Source organism: Symphodus melops (assembly GCF_947650265.1).
Source record: "Symphodus melops genome assembly, chromosome: 6".
Lineage (NCBI taxonomy): Eukaryota > Metazoa > Chordata > Actinopteri > Labriformes > Labridae > Symphodus > Symphodus melops.
Window position 1 is genome coordinate 3,285,556 of NC_136696.1, and position 24,909 is coordinate 3,310,464.

The following is a 24,909-nucleotide window of genomic DNA, read 5'->3' on the forward strand; positions in this document are numbered from 1 at the left end:
AAAACTAGATCAGTGGTGTAAGAGATGGCCTGATGGCTAACTCTCACCTCCTTGGCTTGGCTCTGATCAGCTTCTGGAGCCGACTAAACAAAATATATGTCGCAGGTCTTGGCCTGGTTTAACACAGACACACATAACACAACATTTATCAAAGAGATAAGGCCCGCCCACCATATTAAAATTGCTAGAGAAAAAAAAAAGAGGCAATTTTAAGAAAAGTTTTTTGCATAAAACTAGCAACAAGAAAAAACTTTTATTTTTGGACCTTTGATGATGGAAAGAGTCATAAATCTGGGAGAGAGAGCGAAAGAGGAATAGGATGCAGGAAAGGAATCAAAGGTGGGATTCAAACCCATGGCGCCCCCTTGGAGGCCCATAGCCTCTGTGCACTGGGAGTGCACACTAACCACTAAGCCACCTACACCCTTCATAAGTCTAATAGTGTTGCTTTAAAAAGTCATGATGAACATTTATGTATAAAATGTGATTTAGGTATCGTTGCTTCAATGCTTGACGGACCATGTTTTTACGAACCTAAATGACCTACACGCCTCTCCATGCTGCAGTAAGCACCTCCTAATGTGATGAGTACATTTTGGCCATGTTTTTTTTCCTGCTTTCTCACACGTTATAAGTTTGAGGTCAAAATGTATCGCTCTCTGGAGACGAATATCCTAAAATAGGAGATATTTCTTCTCACAGTTAATTGCAGAGGTGGAACTTTTAGAGGCAGAAACAGTTGGTTAAAATATGGATGATTAAACAAAGAAAAGAAAAAATTCCCCCTTATATTCAAGTAAGTCTTTGTGGAGAATAGCTACAATCTGTGCACAACCTGTAAACACAAACCATACAACCTGTAAAACATCAACTCTTCAATTTGTACTATTGTGAAGCGTATTAGTAGTCAGGTTTTTTTTAAAGGCTATTCTAGGCATTTTGGGGTAACGACTTTGGACAGCTTGAAAGTGAAGAGTTGAACAGGAAACGGGAGCATGAGGGAGGTTTGACATGCTACAGAGGTACACAGATTCTGTTACATTTTAACTATAAACCATGTGCTGTAACCACTCCACCAAAGTAAGATTTTTATACTGGAACCATTTTGGCTGTCATACTAATGATGCAGGACTAAGTTCCTTGTGTCTGCATCCATAAGGAATGAATGGAGAAGTTGTTGAAGTTCAAAGCGGCAGTTTCCATCCCTAAAGAGGAAACCAGAGTGTTCTGTTTGTCATTGATGTCATCGCCAGCAAACCACACTTCAAACTGGTCATAAGGCAGCAAGGATATTCACTGCAAAACACAGAGGGCCTTATTTGTTCAAGCCGCACACCCCCATGCTTCTACCAACACTGTGCACTAATGGTTCCCACATCAGACTCTCTCAGCGGCCTCTGTCACATATGACTGCCATGCGTTGCCATCTCCTTCTCCATCCACCTCACCTCACCTCCAACAGGCTCGGCCAATTAGTGCGTAGCATGGAGAGAGCAGAACAGGCTTCTGAAGGGGCCTCCCAGTGGGGGATGTGAACTGCCTGGCTGAGAAAGCAGAGCTGTATTTACTGAAAAGCACATTTTGGATGCACCGATAGTAATCTGACTTTAATTTAACTGGGAAAATGGGGATGTGAGTTCATGCATGTGTGTGAGGATGTGTGTACAAAGCTCGGGGTTTGTGGGAGCCCTGCACGGAGTAATTGAGACCGTATTTTAAACAGCCCAGACCAGATCTTGACTCAATCATGTCTGGCCCCATGGATGGGATAGACCAGGGCCTACATCATTGTTTGACAATGTGTATGCTGCAGATTGATTTTTGGGTTCCAGTGAGAGGGGGCAAAACGGATGTGAAAGGGAGGTACAAGATTAGGCATTATGAGGAAGGAAGCAAAGAAAAGCGTAGCATTTGGACCATGTGCATCAACATTCTTCTCCTTTCTTTGCCAATTCATGCAATCAGATGCCATCTATAATGTGCTCTGTTTGAATAAAGAGAATATGACTTGAAGTATTCGGCTGCGTGATTACAAATCTGAAAAAATAATAATCCATGTTTAGCAAGCGGGCAAAAACAAAGACGACACTGTAGAATCAGTCCATAAATCTCCAGAAATGGTTCAGTTAACCACAACAGTGGGAACAATACTCCTGTCAAGATGTTGGATACAGAAAGCAAGGAATTACATGAGTAAAGCAGAAGGGAGGGAGGGAGGGGGGGGGGGGGGGGGGAGTAATGAATGGTGGTCTGCTAAAACTGGGACTGCAGTCTGTCTCCTTCATCTCCTATAGAAAAGAAACAACTAATCCACCTTGGCACAATGAAAGCACTAATAAATGTTTTATGATTATTTAGTGTTAATGTGAAACAGCTGCTCACTGATCACCCTCGATGTGTGCCTGTTTGGAGAAAATGTGAAAACCTTCTAAGGCATAGATGCATCAAAAATATATTGCAATACATTACACGCTACCATGTTTTTCTCCAACACTAATACATGTCTCGAGTCTGTCTCCAAACCCCGCAATCATGAGAAAAGTCCATCCTCTCCGTCTTCTGCCTGATCCACTTTTCAAAAAAAACGTGTGCTCAAACAGGCTGTTTGGAGGTTTTCCCTTCATGACATCACAAAGGGCAGTAGCCCCTCCCCAAGGTGGGTGACACTCCTACAGCTAGGTGTTTGTTCTGCCCTCTGAGTCTGCCTTTTTTATATCCCTACTGGCCCGGAAAAACCTTGGGAATCCACCAGGCGGAGCTGAAAAGGAATAGAGAAGGAAGTCTCACACCGAGACCTGGACCCGGATAGATTATGGATGGATGGACATTGTCATTTACTGATGTAAATGTTCTCTTCTTGTGAATTGTTTGATTGTTGTTTTTTTTTTGTGAAGCACATTGTAATTGAGCAATATATATATATATATATATATATTACCTTTAACTGACTTATTTTTTTCTATTTTGACATTAATGAGAACATTTTTTTCTTCAGAATACTCGAAGCGCTTTTACACACTTCCCACTATTTCACACATACTCTGTGTGCGCCGCGGTCTGTCAGCACCACAGTTTTGCCCCGTCGGACGACGCACACCCAAACCAATCGGATCCATTTCTGGAACGTGAGCACAGCAGAGAGAACCCATGATCAGCTGTACAGACATCACAGGAGAACTATGAGATCAGGCAGGAATAAAAAGAGAAACATGCAGAGACGATGTCTCTTTGTCTTTCTGAGGATGAGCTGATCTGATCTGTTGTACACTTGGTGCCTGTTTTGACTTCATGTTGATAAAGTGATGACAAATACAATTGCAAGTCCGCATATTGTTTTTTATTTTGAAATTGACGTGATGTACTGTGCATTTCCTTCTCTGACTTCCTGTCGAGGTTGTCATCTTCTGTGCAGCTTGACACGTACCTGCAGCACGAAAATAGACTGACGGCGTGTTTGAAATGGAGCGGAGTGTAGTGGCCCTGGTGGCACGCTCCGGAGACGGACCGCTGTGTGAACGCAATGATTGACCTGCGAGGCAGCTAACTACAGTGTTGTGAGCAGCGCTGATGGACCGCTGCGCTCACGGAGTGTGTGAATTGGGAGTGAGGTGGAGGCTGATTTTTGAACAGTTTTTACCAATCCATTCAGACACATTCACACAGCGCTGACACAAAACCGGGAGGAATTTGGGATTTAGTGTCTTGCCAAAGGGCACTTGCACATGTGACTCCAGGAGCTGGGGATCAAACCCCCAACCTTCCAATTGCAAAAGTACTAACTCTGAGACACAGCCGACTCAGTAATAAGAACATCTCATTACTTTCATCTTCTCAATGGAAGTTACAGGTTTTTTAACCAGAGCCAAAGAAAATCACTTTGGTATTTATTGTCTAGACTTGGTGACCTCACTCATTCCTCCTCTGACCTGCAGCGATGTCTGACATGAAGTCAGGTGTAGTCTAGAAGCCCATCAGCCAATAAGCTGCTGTGTTAGAAATGTTATTTCTAAAATAGCGTGAGTAATATACCACAGCTCACATGAACCTCATAACTTCGTTAACACAACAAAGGGGTTTATCTAATGTGAGATGTCTCTATAAAACCGATCAATAAAATCACAAACACATCTATATATTTCTACAAAGACATTTTGTGTATGCACGCTCTCTCTCTCTTTTTTAGCTGCATCTGTTTTTGTTTGTGTTTATTTTTCATGCCACCCCCCCACAGGAGTTTTTAACTGAAGTGAAGCACTAAACAGCTGGGTGTCTGATGTAAGCACAAAATTAACAGTGATGTGGAAGAATGAAAACATGTCATCATCATCTCACGCTTTTGTGAGAAATCTCTTTGAAAAGCCACATTTTTAATTCAACTAAAAGCCAAAAGTCATGTTTTTGGTTGAATGTTTCCAGATTGAGTGCAATTACAAATTAATTGAAAGGTCATTGTTCTGCTGCTCTACAACACTCACCATTTGTTTCCTTTGTGGTGTCAAACACATGATCAAAACCAACACACAGCATTGTTTGAGTTTCACTTTCATCTGTCGGGAATTGGGATCATCCTACACGATCTGGGAAAGTAAAGTGTGTGTGTGGGTGTGTGTGTGGGTGTGTTGTTTTATACTTCCACTTTTACTGCTAGACTACCTGTAGGCCTTTGAAATGTTTCTTCTTTTTCCTGTCTCTGATCTCTGCACCGTTGTGACCTCACATACAATTTTACTTGCAATTCTCATGAAGAGCATACCATTCACAACAGGATGAACTCAAGAGTCTTATAAAGCCTCCATTAAATCCAGGCATTGTATCAGATTTCAGCTGCTGGGTTAGACTTTGCATTTCTCATTGCATTGCAGGAATGCACCACAGATGCAAGTTCTCAGTGAGATAATGTTTACAATATGAAACCACGAGCAACTAACGTTTTATGCTATCATGGTTACGGGTTTTACAGGAAGTGGATTCAAAGAAATGCCAAAAACCTACAAAGTTTAACAAAGATAAGATGTATGAATGCATGACCTAAAGTTTTCATAATGTCAATGCAACATATGAAAACAGTTTTCCTGCAGCGTGACGTCAGATTATAATACGAGAAAATACCATAACATCCTGAGTGTGCTGTACCCTTTATTCTCTTTACTCACGGCGAGGGCAGCTGAACAGAAGGGGGTGCAGATCAAACACGGTGGCCTGGGGCAGATTAGATCCAATTCCACTTTGTTGCAGAGGCCTGCTTTTATTATCTGACATGTAGTATACAGTAAAGTCAGACATAGCCCTTGCAGAGGGGGCCCCTCAATTGCAGTCTACTGAAGCCATCGGCGGACGAAGAAAGGAAAGGGGCGACTTCAGACAGCGAGGGAGAGCATCTGACTTCCATTGCCGAGCTCAGCTTGTGTGTTCCACTTAGCCAGTGGTATTTTGAGGAGATGCACAGCCCCATTAACAGAGCGCCACACTCAAACACTCATGATGTCACCGGGGTTGTGTCATCACACGCTGCAGATGATGCTGACTCGTGCTGGGTTGGATCCCATGCTTGTTCATGCAAATGTAACATTGGAAGCAATTCATAGCCTTCTCGGTCACATGACTGGCCTGGAGAGCTGGAGGGCAAAAAGAGCTTGGGAAAGTGGCGGCCACCATTGAACACTGTGGAGCTGCAGCACAGGAGTGTTCCTGTTTCATCTCTTAGATAATAAGTTATAAACAGATAATCCAATACAAAGGTTTTGGGATCTAGTGACCCTCTAACAGGAAATATAAACGTAAATCAAGGAGAGAGAAAGTGCGGACTGACATGCGGGAAACGAGCCACAGGCTGGATTCAGTCTGGACTGCATTCAGGTCTATAGAGTCCATATATAGGACGCACGTACTAACCACTGCGCCACCTGCAACCCAACAGTTTTCCATTTTAAAATCACCAAATGAAGATGTTTAAAACAACCTAGGTGGCAATGATGGACACTGGTAACTCCTCTGTGGCCTGCAGCATGTGAAAACTAGACCAACAGCAAAGACTTGTTTTGACAAGCTGACAATAAGGGGGAGAGACTCAGAGGGGGAAATTCAAAGAGAACATGTCAGCTTCAAGATGACTTTTCTAAATTCATCTCTTCTTACAATGATCCTGCAGCGTCTGTTGGACACCGTGTCACAACTCCAAGGACATTAAAAAAACAGAGAGCAGTGAAAATGTTCCTGAAGCTCCCGATAAACCATACAGTCTTCACTGACCACTCACATGCCTATTGTACTTCCTGATTGAAGTCACTAAAGGTTTTTAATCAGCTGGGTGTTAACTTCAGCTGTACTGTACTACACGGCATTCATCTTGCAGACAACGGCCTCTTGGGAAACATCTGAGCACTTGAATGAATTCTTCACTTAAGATAAGGAGAGCAGGTAATCCCGTCCAAATAGTCCATCTGCTGTTCCCACAGCCAACAACAGAGGCTAATAACATGCTGCATCCAATCAGATTGTACCAGAGTCAGCCGAGATAAAGGCAAAGCAATAAAATGAAACAATCTGCTGCTTTGACACTACAAGGAAGAGAGCTTGCTATTTGGCTGCCAGGCCGGGGGCAGGAATGTGCTCTTTGAACCAGCTTTATTTAACAGCGGAGCAGCATGCGCACAGCACGCCCTGAGTCTCCGAGCTGGCCCGGGGACCATTTTCTCCTGGCGTGGGCACGTCAGACGCGGGGCCACCGGGTCAGGGAGCTGGCATCCTCACCCCTGGCACAAGTTGTTCCCCTCGGGGGCGTAGGGGCTGACACCGGGCTCATGGGGAGCACCAGACAGACAGGGGCCTACCAAACAGCTTGTGACCATAACCAACAGTGGCAGAGAACAATAAATGCAATTATTTACAAGAATACAGTCCAAGTCTCTTTAAGTCTGTCCCTATTACGCCTGTTTACTCCCACTCTCCTTTTGCGGGGCAGCATGGAGGGGCTGTGACCCCGTCGGTACAGTCGTCAGCAGGACATTTTCAGAGCGCCCAGGGCTAGCAGGCTATTCATGCTCCATCGCCATCAGGCCTGATCAGGGTCCAGCTGCAGCCTCTTTCCTACCAACTGCATGTAGGCAGTCACAGGAGACTCATCACTCTGAATAAAGCACATCTTCCAAATGTTTTGTAAAGTGTTGATATAATAGGAAAAAGATCAACCAAGGATCCGAACAATAATTCAGCGGTAAATCGTTGATTTCATGCACTACATAGAAGGGTTTCTCCTTTTGGGTTTAACTGCTGCAAACAAGTTATAAACAGACAGGTTTCTCTCAGCACATGGCTGTTAGTGTTAGTAAAGAGCTGAGATCTGATTGGCTCAAAGTCTACACTAGTGAGTGTCGTAAATTTCTATTAATCGTTTTTTTTTTTTACTCTCAACAGTCTTGGTTAAACCAAGCCGGACATTGTTTCATGTAAGGAGCGTATGTAGTCAAGGATCCACTGCTTTATAAAATCTGCTACGATCAGCTGAAGAAGACCACCTGCCGCCTCATCAATATCCCCTTATGTCAGATATGTGCAGCAAGTGATTCCACTCCTGTATTTCTTGCCGTTTTATCACTAAAATCTACTCTTCAGATATCACAAGTCATCTCCACCCGAACGTTTCCCTCCTTGATTTAATCTAATGTTTCACATCCTCACGGCTGTCACGTTGCTTCAGTGCACACTCAGTCAACCTCAGCTCACGTTTTCCCTGCATCTGAAATGAGTTTCACTGTTTGACTAAGTGGAGGTACGACAGAAACGTGACGAACAAATACGAGGACCAGTGCTTTAAGATCAGTGACCTAAGGTTGTTCTTAAACATACACAGTTGATTTGTTGTTAGAATTCTGTTGCTCGTATCAGGACGAGTGAAGAACTACATCATGTACATATACAAGTGTTATGTTTGACGCCCAACGAATAAGTGTTTTTGTATTTTCCCATTTAAACTGATACACAACCAGGAAATTGCATCTGAAAAGTTCTTAATTTATGTTATACTAAAACATCAACGGCACATTGTGTCACCTGTCAGACACAACAGGAAGTATACATCTCCTGACCTGATGTCTTTATTGTGTCTGAATGGAACAAGATGGCTTCCACGTTCCCTCCACGCTGAACCAACCCCAGCGGAGCAAACCGCACACACTCAATGTGGAGGACAAAAAGAACATCTAAGATGGTTTAAAAAGTGTACATTCTGGCTGTATATGCAAACACACACACACACACACACACACACACACAAAAACACGGAGGCAGCTATTCGCACACATACAGTAGATACAGTAAGTCCTGTTTTTCCTTTCCCCTGTGGCTCTTGGCTGTGGCCCCTTTGGAGCCTCCAGATGAAGAGAGCGTGGAGTGTGGCAGAGGGTCCTTCCATAAACAATAAACAACAGTTATCTTGTGTGCGGCCGTCTGTGTCAAGAGGCAGACCACGCCAAGCCCAGCATCTGAGAGGCGTCTGCTCCTCTTTCCGCCTTTGCTCTTGTCTCTTTCAATGGCTTCTAAAAGTGTGGATGTGTGTCTACGCCCAAGAGTGTGTGTCTGTGTTCACAGCGCTGCACAGGCCTCCTCTGTATTGTATTCTGAAGCTGGCTTGAAGTAAAAAGGCAGAATTAGGAGAGGTGGGGGCAAGAGAAAAGGGGGCTGCCAGCACACTGCAGAACTGTAGGGAGCTGCCCCAGATCCCAGCTGCCCAGGACTGGCTGAGAGCTTCAGGCGAGTGCCAGGCTTCCTCGGCCCTCATGGAGGTGGGCCAGAGCGAGTGGGAGGAGTGGGAGGTACAAGTCAGAATAAAATGCCAAAAATAATGTCTGGGCCTTTATAAAGAGGGTCTTTGGAAAACACACAATGCTGACATACACAAAAAAAAATCTCAATCAGGTAGGCGGGACCCATCAGTGGCATTTTCTCATCTTCATACAAAGAACAAAACGTCTTTTTCAAGTAAGAATGGTTACATAAGGGCTCCATATTTTATGAAACTCTGGATCCCAAGGACTTAGCTCAAAGAAAAGGTCTTCCACTATTGGTGGCCTGAATGCTTCTCACTCCCTGTTAAAGGTGGCTGGCAACACAGCCAAAAACAAAGTTTATCTGGAACTGTTTAATGCATTATTTGTCTAACAATCAAGGAAGCAAGTTTATTTTGCAGATAATTATAGCCTTTGTTGCGTCGATGGCCAAGATAAGCCTCAGTTCCGAACCATTAACTGGTTTTGCTTTTTCTGGCACACTCCAGCTCTAAGTTTGTAATGCAGAACGTACTGTAGACCTGGCAACAAGGAGCAAGGAGATCCAAACTTCAGGGTGCAAGACTCCTTACACTGCACAATGTCTATCAGCCGATCAATCTATCAGTCAAGTCGTTGTGTAAAATGTTTTTAGCATTATCCTTCATTATTCGTAGATTAAAGACGAGATATTTATCACCACAGCAGTTCCCACCCTCCTATCTCATGATCCGCGCACATCAAATAACACAACTCAATGAAAAATGGAGGCTATTAACCAAACAATATTTAAACCATATGTAAAGCTAAAGTCTGATCCCGCTCCCGCCCCACACTGAGGGGAGTAATGCAGACGACCGTCCAAAGTGGAATGTGTGCTCTGAGAGTGAGAGCTGTACATCAAGCATCTCATAACTACAGCTCAGGCAGGAGTGTTTGGAAATCCCTGCGCCGGTCTAGACACTTTTGCCCTCTGAACTGACCCAGGAACCGGCTGTGGGGCTAATCACGGCGCTTGGCAGACAGCTGCTTTATTTCCGTGTAGGTCCTCAGAGAAAGCGCTTCCTCCACACAGGCAGGTAATCACAACGAGAGCACATCCCGCACGCCGGCACGCCCGCTTGGTCAACTCAACGAGAAGTTGGGAAACTATTTACGTGCTTCTGGCAGAAAGAAATGACCTCTGTGTCACACTGCATGACGGCCTGACCGTCTGCTCGGGAGCTAACGTGGATGGCGTTTGTCATAGAGCACCTTCATGCTGTGGCCGATGACATGGACAAAAACATAAGAGAGGCCTAATAATATGGAGAGGATGTTTACTCACACTCACTGTTTAAAGTGGAAAGGCCACTTAAATGTCGTAAGGGGTCACTTAGGAGTGGAACCACATGGCCAGAATTGACATTTTAGGTTTTCTGACATTTTAGAAATGAGTTGAAAAATATGATGCAGGGATTTGGGGTTTGTTTTCAGCCTTTGGTGATATCCATTCTCTTAATACCTTTTGTTTCCTGCCCTACACATTTACAGCATCACCTCCAGCCACCAGGGTCCCCAGGTTTGCTTCCCGTGTCACAGTCCTGACGTCAGAGCCCTGCCTTTTCCACAGCTGAACCTCTTCCTCTGGACTCCTGGACTTTCATTCCGGAGAGGGCCATTTGGATGTTTTTTTAAAAATCATCTACACAACTGACATGTCTCATTTAATGCTGCGACAGTGGAGCACGGAGCACAGAAACTCCTGTTAGACATCATTGTTCACAGCAAGCATGAAAACCAGGAACAATTAAAGATACTCTGGGTCCTCTTACGTTTGTGTTTGGTAAAAGAACGGCCGATCAGGGCTTAAGACCATCATTTCTTGGAGAATAAAAAGTTATTCTTTAAACAAGCTATAACTGATTGTTTTAAATTATGATGGAATCTAAAGCAGCAACCAAACCTCACAGCTTGCTCCGTATATATATATATATACGGAGCAAGCAGAGCTTCCTCTTCCGTTCACTCATGTAGAGTAACAGGTGTCACGGCTCTATTCATTCATTCAGCACAGAGATAACTGAAGTGTTAAACACTGGCGAGATACTAAAAAAAACTAACTGAGCTAATCTTAAAGGCAGGATGTGAAACATTTTACACACAACGGAAGGGACGGCCCTGCGTATAACGCCGTTTAAATTAAGGACGCGAGAAAAGAAGAATAACAAAGCCTACTCTCTGCTCATTTGGATGTTCACATCACGGTCATTCTGAGTCAATGAAGCTACGAGCTAACATTAGCGCGCTAACATTAGCGCGCTAACATTAGCCTGCTAACACAACAATGCAGGCCACAGGCAATTGCAGCTTGAGCCAATAATGGTGATAATGTTTGTGAATTCTAATTTATAACCCCCCCATCTGGAGAACAAGCTTCCGTCACTGGTTAAAATCCATGACATCCCGCTAAACTCTTGTAGTTAAAGAGGAGAATCTGCACCACACTGCAGGACTGCCTGTCACTTTATTAAGCTTGATTATTTCCTTTTGTTTGGAATCAATAAATAAAGATGTCAGCAAAGCATCACAGAGGTTGTTTATTTCACAGTGAGGAGCTCAAACACTGGTTGATTTTAGAGCCACTGCCAACATGTTCCCACAGGCTAAACAGGAGGTCCCAATTTGTGTGGCCAACAAGCACTTTGGTAACATAAATGTGGAGAGTTTGGTGACGGATCTCATGCCAGACCACTTTTCCCTCTTCTCCACAAGTCTGAGTGATAAATGAACTTAAGCCCCGACTACGCAAAAATGTTATTTTCTCCCAAGTTGGCCCCGGAAACAAACAAGCAAACAAAAAAAACAAACAGACAAACAAACAGAGCTCAGGCAGCTCAGTTGAGACTGCAGATTCTTAGTCAGGTGCTTAATGCAAATACACATACAAATACACAAACATGAGGTTAAATAACCACAACAGGAGCTGCTCTGTTGTAGGACCAAGTGGCTGGTTTACAGTCTTGTCATTGGTTCTCAACTGGTGTGTCGGGATCCAAAAGTATGTCGTAGAGGGTCGTGAATGTGTGTCTGTAAATGAAAATTGTGTTGAAAAGTCGATGAAGGCCTTTTTAAACATGTTTGTTTTGTTTTCCATTTCCTCGCCCTGTCACATGTTCTCTACCATCTGAGGTCAGACATTTGGGTCATGAACGAGTCGTGGTGGTCCTAAGGCTCGACCAGTAGAGAAGCACTGCACGGGGCCATTCAAATAGACAACAATAGACTAGTTACTTACATTTTATGTGTGGACACATGACAGTGCTGAAGTCCTCTCGGTCATATTGAGGAAGTCATGCAGGTACGACCAAACCATGACATACCAGCAGGGCCACATCTGGCTGGCTCGCTGGTGCTGCTGCTCTCTTGTCTTTGGAAGCGCTGTCTGAGTAGAGTTTGAATTCATTTGCCTGTCAAAAGAAACATGGAAAGGTATTTTAGAATAAAGAAAACTTAGGACGTGATTACAACAACTGATTGCCTCTGGCCCTTATTCCTCGGCCCAGGGGACCCTGATGATCCAGTCTCGTCAGCCAGACCCACCAGTCCTAGCCCACCCTGGCTTTGGCACTGGCACAGTCAGGCGGACAATTAATATCTACCTCACTGCCCTTGCTAGCAAGCTGACGGGATGGGCAGCACTTTTCTGGCCAGAGTATACAGTATCTGTCCGCCTGTGGAGGGTCAATGAGTGCATTCTGACCCCCCCCCCCCCACACTGCACCCCCCAAAACACAGACAAAATCAAACTGATTAAGAAAATGTCGGATGTAGAAACCTACAAATCTGCTTCGTCGAAAAACATCCTTTTTCAATTTGTTTTCGTTGAGATATATAAAAAAAAGCAAATACATTAATAACGTATAAATACGTTAATAAACTTTAACTAAAAACTTCAAACGAAATGTGCTTCCTGTTTCCTCACAGTACAAAAGCAGCGAGTGGTGGTGTGTTAAAGTGATTTTTTGATAGAGGATTGTTGTCCATCGAGATACGCTTCCCCTCAGTTATTAAATAACAGTACAAACATTGAAGGTAGTTTTGTTCTGGTAGCGTTTTTTGACGGCGATCGTTATCTCCACAAATCGGCGTGTCTATGTCGAGTGTGTATGTGGAGCTCACACTGTTTACTGTCTTTGCCCTCTTGACCTGATAGAGCCCGAAATGTCATAAAAAACACATCATAAAACCTAAATACCTATATGATAACTGGTCAATAATTTAACAAAATGCTGAGCCCAAAACGTAGTAATCGTTGCCCAAAATGTAACAAGTTGTCACATTAATAGGAGACAAATATTTTGCCTGCCCCATTATGTAATAACTCAAAAGACCCAAAAGTTACTACGCTTTGGGCTCACCTTTTTTTTTTTTACATTATCAACCAGTTGTTTCATTTTGTAACATTTTAGGTCATTGTTATATTACGGGCTCTAACATGCCCTTCTGAAACAACCTAATCAATATGAATGAACATATGAATAATGATTCTGTCGCTTCGTCTCCCACTTTTATGTGGTCCTTTTCACGTGATGTGCTGCTTCCTGTGGTCCCCGCCGACTCAGCAGGAAAGACCTCCTGCTGTCAGGTGCATATGTGAACAGCCAACTCAGGAAGAATCCACCAGCAGCCTGTCAGACATTTTCAGGAGTGCCTGTGTAAAAAAACACTATCAACAGAGATCTACACACTGTGGCAAAGTGTGCAGGAAACCCCTCTGTAACTGACAGCGGCTGTGGTGAGTCATCCCAGGATCTTCTGACAATGTGGTCTCCTCTGAATCCCCCTCCTCCGCTCTGCACATCGCAGACTGTAGCTCACCAACCACCATCTTTTTAAAAAATTTTTTTATCACGAACAAGAAGAGTTTTTAACCATCCAGGAGCTACTGGTGACTGACCTGCAGTGATTATGTTGCACCCTCTTTAAAATCAACTACAGCTGCTTTCACTTTGACAAGCCCTAGCAACGCCACCATATACTTCTATGAGTCAACCAGAAGTGACAAACCCATGTGAGCCTGGCTGAGGTAAAGTGCTTCCTTTAAAATGACTCAACTCTGACTTTAAACAAGAACCATCATCTACAAGACGGCAGCTTTCTGCAGGCCTTTGTGACTCAGAACGCGGTGCTGAAGATGGGGCAGGAGCAGGCGGTAGGCAACACTTTGGAGAGAACAATAAAGAGCCGATAATGACAGATAGGGCCTGTGACACAGATGGGTCAGGACTGTTTTAGATAGACGGTCTAAAATTGCGGAGTGGATGAGCTCTCTCTTGAAGGAACATTACTGGAAGTGACGGATCAAAGAGGAAGACTTATGGACTTACATTATAGCCTACAGATGGTGCAAAGTGGTGTTTTGGTGTGGTGATGCAGATGGCTGTGTACAATAATTTATACTCTCTGTCATAAGTGTAAATGTTTTTTGTTTTTTTAAATCTATTTATAAATGAAGTTTGTTGTTTTTGTACATCAAACTATTAATAGCGCTAAATATGTGACCAAACATCAACCATGACATAACACTGAAATGATTCTTACTCGTTTGAGGCGGATTACTAGTTGTCTTCTTCGAGATATAAGAACTGTGGTGGGTCGCAGGCGGCCTTGTCCTGACCCCCATTCATCTTGATGAGATACAGGAGGGTAATTTGTGTAGGGATGTTCAAAGGTATTGCATGCATCCCCCAAAGATAACAACACACAGCACAAACATATGAACACACAGGGGTCAAGAAACAGGCCACACAGCGAACACTGACGCATGAGTCTTCTCATGTACATGAATGTAAATTTCAATCAAAGCACAATACTTTGAATTATTTTGGCTATTGAGTCAGTTTCTGATATCAAATTGAAGCTCTCTCCTTCTTTGATCACACACTGGGTCCAGCCCTCTGACAAAAACACGCAGAGCAGGAAGAACGGTGGAACAGGTGGAGCGATACATTTCTTCACAGACTTTGCAAAAAAGTTCTTTCTCATTATTGTGTGACTTACTGTACAAGTCAGCAACCATTTTAATGACGTTCAAAGTCACGTTTTGAATCCATGAAACAGCCTTCAGTTATTAATAAGTTGCACTTATTAATGAAAGCTCAGGGCATTGAGCTGCCTCTGACTCAGACTTTCTTTATTGTCATTCAAACTTGAACTTTTCAGTGATAAAAATGACATTTCGTTGCATTGGCTCGTAGTGCAGTGTTTACATACTGTAAGATCAGTAGTATTTACAAGATAAGCTGCAGATATAAAAAAAAATCCATGTGTGAAATTAGTAAACAGATAAATATATTCCAGGTTTTTTTTAAGTATGCTATATTGTCTTTCTTACAGTTCAGGGAGGTAATCCAGCAGTGGGGGTTTGAGGAGGAATGAAGGGATTATGTAGGTACAGCATCTTAAGGTAAAGTATCAGCGGCACACGCCTTTTAAAGGCTGCACACCGTATGGGTCCAAAGCAGTGTCAGCCCGAGCTTGTCAGCATGGGGAAAGAAACGGGCTGACAGAGAGATGTTAAGTGTTCATTTTCCACACCATACCATACCGTAACAGTATGACATGATCTAGCCCCGAAACTGACACTGAAAATATTACCCCCCGATCTGTTTTGTCCTTTTGATCGGTTCACGAGCTGCTGCAGTTAAGAAGTGTATTTTAAAGATCGTGGAAACAAACGTTTGTTTAATTTGTTTAATTCAGCTCAAAATAGGAAACCATATACGATGTGAAAAACGTGAAAAAAATAGAAAACTAATCTATAATTTTCCAAATATTTAAAAATAATATGGGACACCTGTAGCGCCCGTGTCACCATGCATGGAGGCCTCAGTCCTCACGCAGGCGGCCCGGGTTCGACTCTGGCCTGAGGCCCTCATGTCAATCCACCCCCCCCCCCCCCCCCTCTCCCAATCTTTGTTACTATCCACTCTCTCTTTCTCAAATAAAGGAAGAAAAGCCCCCCCCCCCCAAAAAATAAAAATAAAAATAATAATAATATATAATTCATTTTACTGGAACGTTACCATGTCAACCGAAAAACATGCAGAGAATAGAACTGCACTAACGTTGTGCGGGTTTGAAAATGTCTCATGAAGATATGACACCCTTGATAACCCTTCCTGTCTCCATCTACAATCTTTGAGAGCCTAAACTTCAAAGCTTGGAACAGAGCCGCTCTCTCAAAGTCCAAATGATCACTTGTCTCAGCTTGGACGGGATCCTAGAAGTTTTTGACATCGATGTCAAGGAGACAGGCAGGCTCATTCAGACAAACTCGCTCCTTCCTGGCATGGCTCTCTCGTTCTCACAAGATCCAAAACATTCATAACCAAACAAGTGGTGAACAGCACAAGAAGAGGATCAGCGACGTAAACAGCCTGCTATTCACACGCAGTGCAACAAAAGGCTTTCCATTAAACTCTGATTGATCAATAGATATATTCATTTTCTTTATTCATTTTGTCCAGTAACAGAACAACAAAGGAACGTTTTTCCATTGTCAGCAGTTGAAAGCGTGCAGGCTCCAGTCATGTGATAAGGCTTGTAGTAGGGAGCGTTTTCTTCCCCATCTGTCCTCCTCACTTTCATGTACACACATCGAGTCTTCTTCTTGTTTCTTTTTGTCCCTGGGGCTTATACACGCCCCATTATCTGTCACTCTCGCTGCCCTGATTCTGCCTCTCACTGGCCCCTGGCACCATCTTGAATATTCATAACTGCCCTCTGATGAGCATGCTAAATGGGTGTCAAGATGATTTGGCCATATGACAGAGCTGGATTGTCTTTGATAAGCCCCGACTAGAGCCAGAACAAGGCAGCAAGGAGGAAAAGAGCGACGGAGAGAAAGGAGACATTGACCCCAGAGGGTTTATGTTGAACCAGTCAGAACCCAGGAGCAGGACTTTTGGAGCCATGACTGGGCAGCAATGGAGAGGTCAGTAGGGGGGTGGACCCCTGCCGTGGCCCCGGGGGTGAAAGTCATTGTCACCAGGCTTTAATGGGTCCCAAAATTCCTCGACTGACCAAAACCTGTGAACGATTGAGAAACGAAAGACATTTGTGATTCAAATCAGGCCTCTGGGGACTCCACCATGAGGTCTGCAGTTGGAAAAGCTTCTCAGAGGAAACAAACACTCTCTCATACCCACAAGGATAAGCCAACATATTCTCCTTTTAGCTACAACTGCACATTTTCATATTTTTACATCACAAAACTGTGGGGTTTGGCTTGGTCGACTTCAACTTGGGGACAAAAGGCAGCTTCGATCGGAAAAATTATTTCATTGATTTGGCCACACGGCAAAGAGAATAATCACGAGGGAAAAGAAGACGCAGTTGCATGATTTGATGTTTGTTTTGAAAAGGGGGCATCGTTTGAGTGTTCTTTCTGAGCCAATAAATGTTTGTTCAGGATCACAGACAGCATTAGGAGCTCATTTGTCTGGAACCTGCATGAGCGCAGGGAGAAAGGTCGGCGTGCAATTTCAGGAGGGAATCATTTCCCTCTCTTTGCTTGTTTATTTATTTATTATACCACTCGTAATAGTTTGGCACAAGCTTTCCATCCACCTCCGAGCTCGACAGCAGCAATAATAGCAAACAGAGATTTCTTTATTTGATAGTCCCTTTTGAGCGCTCCAACTTTCCTACGGCCAATTCAGACAAAAGCCAGGATAGAGCTTGTATATGTTCACAATGTACTGTGTGTGTGTGGCAGCAGATGTCCCATACCAAATGGAACCATTTCTACCTCAACAGACAATGTGTTTACGTTTTAGGAAGCCCTCAGAGACATGTCAACAAGATGGACCATTAAAACTCTTGTTGTTCTGAGTCAGATACGAGACGTTCATATGATCAGAAGCAACTCTCACAAACACACCCCTGAACATTTCTAGAACATTTCATGCAGGCTTCTTGAGTTGGTTGTTCACTGTATCTGTCACGGGACGGGAGGTCTCAGGAAGCAGGACATGATGTCAGAAGAATCAGGCTTAAATGGCAGAGGAGTCTTCTGGTATGCTGCATGTATTTCATACTGAAGAACAGAAAACATATTGAAGCTGTTGCATTACATGCATCGGTCCCTTGCAGGTTGCTGAGTATAAATATCGTCACCTCCTTAATTAATCTGTTTGCACAACATATGTAGCTCATCCCAGCTTTCTGGAGTTTTATGCATGTGTGAAAGTACTGCACACATGTAAAGGAGTCATAAATGCTTAAAGGCCGGTAGGTAGAGCAGTCAGACTTTGTGAAATGAGTTGTTATATTCCTCGTTGCCACAGAATCACCGTGCTTTGGAGGTAGTGGAGAGCTGGCACAGCAGCGTTTCTTTTCCTATATCAGCCCTACAAACTGACCTTCCCTCACTATCCTGTACTGAAAACCCTGCAGCCTGGATGGTGGAGAAAGACCACTAGGCATTATCGCACCACCCTATCCCAACATCTGCCGAACATTTACCAGGCACAGCTAAACATGTGCATGCACATCTACACCCAATAGAAATCACAAACCAGCTCGCTAATCTTTACTAAATCTGCTCCCCCATTTGGCTTTATCTGTCTTTTGTTATCAGTGCTGGGACGAGAGAATGGCAGGGGGTCACGAGGGTAGGACTTCTTTTCCAGCATCTGCTTTAACAGAGAGAGGGGCTGGAGAGGAGGACTACACAGACCAAGGGGCCTCCCCTTACTCAACTCCTCAACCCTCCAAACCTCAGCCCCCCCAACTTTGATATTTTTGGTCTTTTTTCCTTTATTCCTTCTTTTTTCCCCCTTTCCTTTTCCTCTAAAACCCAAATAAAGTGTGTGATGGATGAGTGAGCAGAGGCAACACCTCCCCCATCAATCTAGGAGCCAGGCTCAGTTTAGGGAGGAGGAGGCCGTCCCTTCACAGGCCTCCAGAGGATCCCAAAGTATGCCCCCCATGTGTCTCTCGCACACACCCACTGGACACACACATGCAAACAGTTTCATCTTTTCAGCATCCACAAATGGAAAAGCAAATGCAGGTGAATATTAAAAGCTCTGCAGAGAACACACATCAGTAAAATGTATGATGATGGAAAAGAACTCTTCACATCAGACCTTAGCACCTACACCACGTCACTGTGTAGTCCCAATAGCAGGCCTGAGTCTGCAGACCCCCTATGTTCACAGAGGGCCTGATTTCAAACCAAACAATGTAAACGTGCCATAACCCAGACAGGAAGAGAACAAATACAAAAAAAAGAGAGAGTGAATGCAGAAGAGAGGGAGGGGGAGTAAAGAAAAGATTTTGGAGAAAGGAGACACCAAATGGTCCTAGTTAGTGGCTGCTGAGCACAGAGAGATCTGAACAACACAGTCGGCCTCCCTCTCCGAGAGCACCACCAGCACAGAGAGCGAATTCCAAGAGAGTGTCGTCACCAGGAGCAGGCAAAAGGCAGGGAAGTGGTTTTAGAAGAAAAAAGAAAGCCCTGGTTTAAGCCTCTGGCTGAGTGTGTGGGTGGTTCGGTGGGTGGTGTCGTATATATTCACACAGTATATATATATGTGTGTGTGTGTGTGTGTGTGTGGGCAAATAGGAACAAACATAGATGGCGAATAGGTAGGTGGGTGATGGGGGGTCAATTGCAAGGGAGTTGCCTTTTTTCCTTTAAAATGGACACAGGTTCGAACATTACATTTTGCATTAGGATCCGAACTCGTGCATAATTCACTGCAGATGTTCACTGTATACGTCCAGACAACACGTCATTGCAAAAAGTGAACTGATGACAACCTCCTGACAGATGACAGATGGATCACTGGGACGAGAACATCTCTGTGGTGTGGAGAGTGTAAAAAACAGCTTGATGTATTTTCACAGGTGAGACCCGACAGGTTTACTCACTCCATCACAGCAGCCCAGTCACTCAGCTTTTCCCATTAAAAACACAAGTATTTGTTAAACTGTAAACTGTTGAAATGTAAACTCAACATTGCACCTCCAGACGGAATCAGTCAAATCAGAGCGAACAAGGTAACAACATGGTTTAACACAGACGTTAATGAGGATCTTAAATCAACAAACAAACAAGCGTTCAGTGATGCTAAGGTGGCTAATTTCTTACCTGGGTAGATCACCATGGTAACTTAAGATGAACACAGCACACTTCAACTCTAAAGTCCAGTTTGTTTGGTCAGTGTGACCGCTCCGTACACGAGCACAGGCACGCAGGTACACAACGCCGACAGAGTTTTTATGGATGTATCTGACTATGACTGAAGTGGCTGTCATGTTCTCTGTGTCGTTCACTCATGTGCAGATACATACATGACTGCGTTTTTTTTTCTCCCTCTCTCTCTTGAGTCCGACTGTTTGTAAACTGAGCATGCTTCACATAAAGCATGCATGTGCTGTGTTACGACGTTATGTACGAGAGGTTGTCGTGCTTTAGGCACGGTTAGTTCTGCCAGCAGGAACGGCACAGCGGTGGGCCAATCGTGCTTGATTACAGCCAGTACGGATTGGCTCCGGAGTAGGTTACGTTCAGGGTTAGAGCTAAATGCTACAAAAGTCTACTGACCAATCAGGTGTCTTGATCATAAAGGTCTGTGAGCTGAGTGTGAGTTAAAACAATATTTGACTGTGAGAGACATTTCAAATGCTTCACAGTTAACATGACTCGTGGCTAATTGATGAAGCTAATCAAAGCACTAAACTGATCAAATTAGATGTACTTCCTGCTTTTAGATGCGTTTACAGATTCATTTTTATGAAAGGCGCATACTGAAATCACACAAACTATCCCCGAGTGTGAATGTGCAAATTAAAGCTTATAAAATAATCTAACCATCATCATACGTGCACACTTGAGATGAATGTAGCGACTGCTGCGTCGTCCTTGATCCTCTTGTGTCTGACACTTAAAGATGTAATAATTCACCTACAGCACACTCTTAACTTTAATAGTTTTCTGACATCATAGTTCGTGAAACATGAAAATCTGCTGACTGCTGTATATATTTTGTATAAATGATCATGTGCTGCTAACACCGTCTCTTTGATGTCAACACGCTCGTAGAAACTGTGGTTCACTTATCAGGCTGCTATCAACTCTGTGTGACGGTTTAGTGTGATCTCCTTTGTCAGGGTTAGTGAAGCCACGTGTCCAAAAAGACACCCTGGGACAGTTGAACTCACCTTGCAGCACAAGCCTCTGCTCGAATGTTATCCCTCATGAAAGGTGATCTGATTCTTATCAGTCATACCGGACATCAGAGCAGTTTGGGAGCTCGTGTGCACGCAGCAGGTGAACAGAACCGAAAGGGCAAACTGTAAGGCTGGGTTCATTTTCCTTAAGCATGGTCTGATGTGATGTGACTCAGCAAAGCCAGATCCATCAGACTCCAGACAGTGTGATGCTTTTACAGACGCCCTGTGTCGTCGTTAATGTCCTTTTCTTTTGTTCGGCTTCCTGTATTTTGAAAATTGTGTTTTGGCTTCCTGTATATTTTTCTGTGACTTAAACTAACCTGAACCCCAGGAAGAGTTAGAGGAAATATACAGTAGGTTTTTGAGATAGTATACTCAAACCTTAGGATAAAAGGCAAACTGAGACCCGGGAAATCTAAAAATACTGCTTATCACAAGCACTCGAGGAGTGGAGCTAAACATAGCAGCAGACTTCTGACACAGTGAGAGAGCGAGAGATGGATCGAGATGGAGAAACATGGAGTGAGAGAGATAGCCTAACTAACAGCTGTGAACATTTTCCATTTGAAGTGAAACATTCCTGTGTGCTCGCGGCCCTGCACACTCCAGCGGGCTTCCTCTCAGCCCCATGTGGTATTTGTCCCCAGCTAAGATCCAGAGAGTGGGAGAGAGAGCTGCAAACTTTCCCAAGGATACCATCCAGCCACATGCCACTCTTTTCCTCCCTCACAGCAGAACATCCCAGCGTTGCTCTCCTCCCACACTCCCTCTCTCCTCTACTGTCTCCTTAGCCCCCATCCAGGAAGAATCAGGAGCTCAGTTTTTGGAGAATCAATGGAGACCATACAGTTTCATACGTAAGCAACAGGCAATGGTCATACATGTTGACAGCAGTTGAATGGATTGCCTTGAAGTTTTCACACCAGGTGGACTTGGAAACACTTCAATCGCTGAACTTTGATTCTGTTGGAATGTTTTTCTAACGATGGAGAAAAATTCCATTTGAACATAGATCTATAGATCTTAACACCACTAATCACTAGCTCTGCCACACAGAGATGCTCCTGTTGTGATAGATCTTTGTCTTCATATGTTTCCAACAACATGATCAAACTCTCTGATAACACCTTCCACCGGACGGAGGGAAATCCATTTAAAGATCTGTGTGATTGTGCAAGAAGCTTGTTATTGATGTGACGTCTTGTGTCAGGCGGTTAATATTTGTTGTTGCTTGTTTTGCAATCATATTGCAAAATGGAAGAGCAGAATTTGATGTAACAAGTCAGGTGAGATGGAAAGCATTATTCATTCATCCACCCATTATCTATACGGCTTATCTGTTTAGGGTCTCGGGGGGGCTGGAGCCGATCCCAGCTGTCATTGGTTCAGAGGCCGGGGAAGCCCGTAAAGGTGACGTACCACAGCGACACAAACGTTCTCCCTCATGTCGACTGTTTGAAGTATAATATAATAATACCTCTGATTTCATTTAACACAGTAACATAAGGGTGAGACTTCGAGCCGGATCTTTTCTCTTGAGCTGCTTTCACACATGCACTGCACTCCAGAAACTGACTGACACTGTCCGAGAGGAGCGCATGTAAGCTGAGTCGTTCACCTGAGTTCATGTGGACTTTTTTCCCACCAGCTCTTAGTGAATGTGAAGGTCACCAGGTTGAGACAAAGACTGAGCAGGTTGGGTGATAGCCCACTGGTTAGTGCCCAAGGCTAAAGTCCTCAAAGGAAGGCACCAGCTGTGGCTCCTTTCCCCCATGTCGTTCCCCACTCACTCTCTCACTCTCTCTCTCTCCTCAGTTTGTGACTCTATTAACTGTCCCATCCCTCCAATAAACGCATCAAAAGCAACAATAAAGATCTTTAAAGAAAAACAACACAGCGGGTAATGCTGACTGAGCGATGGCAGGGTGATCAGAGTTTCTCTGTCTTGTACTCTTTATTGCTTGCTTTAGTTATCTATATTTTGTTTTTATTATCATGTGTGTATTGTACAAATGTTCTTAAACATTTAAAAAAGAAATATTTTACAAATATTAATCTAAAAAGAGTGTGACGATGGCCCTCCAGCCAGCAGGGCCTCCTCTTGTGTTTCCACCTGTCTGTCTTTGTGTGCGTCTTCCTGCAGCTCACGACAGGTGGGCTGTCTCGCAGGTGTACATAAGACCCATCCACTTCATCACCTTACCGCTCCTCATGCTTTTGTTTAGGTGAGCTGGTTCATGACACAAGTTGTAAGAGTGTATCTGAAACAGACGATCTCTCACTGTGAGGTACTCGTGTGAAAAACAAGGAATTATTATGAACTTGTAATAATGAATTCATCAATTATTACAAGTAATGAAGTTATTTAAAAAATGTCAGTCTCAGGGCCGCTGGAGGCTAGTGCGCGTGTCCCCATGTATGGAGGCGACAGTCCTTAATGCGGGTAGTCCGGGTTTGAATCCCCACTCTCTCTCTCTCTCTCTCTCTCTCTCTCTACCCCTGATTGTCATCTCTGTCCTATCGCTCCAATAAAGGCACAAAAAGCCCAAAAATATTCAACTCTTCTTTGCTGCTGTCTTCCTCACTTACATACTGTCAGTTTCATGTTGTCAGGAATCGGACAATATAACTATTATTTGCATGCACCCACTTCCTTGGCCTGTTTCCAAATGCCCAATAAGAAGTCTAATTGGCAAACCTTGTGTCCTCACAACTGTAACCGTCACGGAGTGTGTGTCTGTTTCTGTCCTCCGATCTGGTTTGTTCTTGTGTGTCCTCAGGATCTTTGGGTCTCCAGTTGTGTGCGTAACCTGATGCTTCGGCTCCAGCCAGTTGCTGCAGATGGTAGAGAGCACAAAAGCTATAAGCACAAGAGGGGAGCGAGGAGGAAGTGTTGTTATCACCAGCTGGCTCGGTGGCTCAGCCGGCGCAGGCAGTAAGACGAGCGCAGCAACAGGAACGCGTGGGTGTGCATGGAGGCTGTGCGGAGGCCCCTGTAGTCTGAGAGGGCAAACATAAGGAGTGTGTCCACCAGCGTGCATGCATGCTGTTTCTAGGTGCAGTGTGTGTGTGTGTATCCCTGTTTGTGTGTCTTCAGCCGGGATTGTGTGTGGCCTTTAATGCACCTCAGCGCGGTGGGCCACACATGACACACTTCTAGCCCAGAGCATTTTCTGTGACCTTCATTTCGTTTGTTTGTGCAGCCTTCTGAGGGAACGCTGAGAAGCTAACGGCTTGTTGCCGTGTTGTTTTAGTCCTGATTAGCCAGCCATTAATGTTTGAATGTTTCTGCAATTTGCAAACATCTGAGATAAGTCAATGCTGCGGGAAAAATCAGCAGAAAATCCGCTCTCCTCAAGCCGTCTGCTCTGACTGAGGACTGAGGAGACTGATGATACGATGAGCAGACAGACTCCAGTCAGCAGGGGAACATCCTGATTCGAACCCCTGTCGTTTGGATGCTTTACATTAGCGGCTGTCTGAGCTGAGGCCGCTCAGTCTCTGAGGGATTCAGACTTAAAGAAGCTCGGCTCTCTGACAGTTGGGAGGATGCAGCCATGAGACCTTGCTTACCAGTAAAACTAAAACAAGAACACGTTTCCCGTAACATATATCAAATCCCCTCCCATTTTTAGCATTTGTGTGTGTGTTTCTGTGTGTGCGGTGAGTCTTTGTGTGGCCTTGTGGTGTCACTGAGTTCACATACTCACACTTCTGCCTGGGAAATTTCTCTAACATACTGCATATACTTCTAAAGATGAAACAGAAAGCTCCTTTGAAACTTATCAGGGCCAATATTTACAGTTTGTTTATAGTTTAGGCTTAGCTTGGACTCCGCGGCGTGACAGTAAAGATATGACAACACATCAAGTGCTTTCTTTCCAAGCGGCCTCTTCTCTTTCCACATAAATCTTTCCAT

The 24,909-nt window shown here is 44.1% G+C and overlaps 1 protein-coding gene across 2 annotated transcripts in view; it reads right to left on the reverse strand.

Moving 5' to 3' along the window:
- Positions 1-12,193, reverse strand: part of ccnd2a (cyclin D2, a) — a 106,082-nt gene extending 93,889 nt beyond the window's left edge. Inside the window, exon 1 of one of the 2 annotated variants that reach the window (XM_079346039.1) lies at positions 12,040-12,193. In XM_079346039.1, the coding sequence (XP_079202165.1) occupies positions 12,040-12,041 (2 nt within the window). In that variant the 5' untranslated portion in view covers positions 12,042-12,193. The remainder of the gene's footprint in view (positions 1-12,039) is intronic. The other variant, XM_079346038.1, reaches the window with a different exon arrangement.
- Between the last annotated feature and the right edge of the window lie 12,716 nt (positions 12,194-24,909).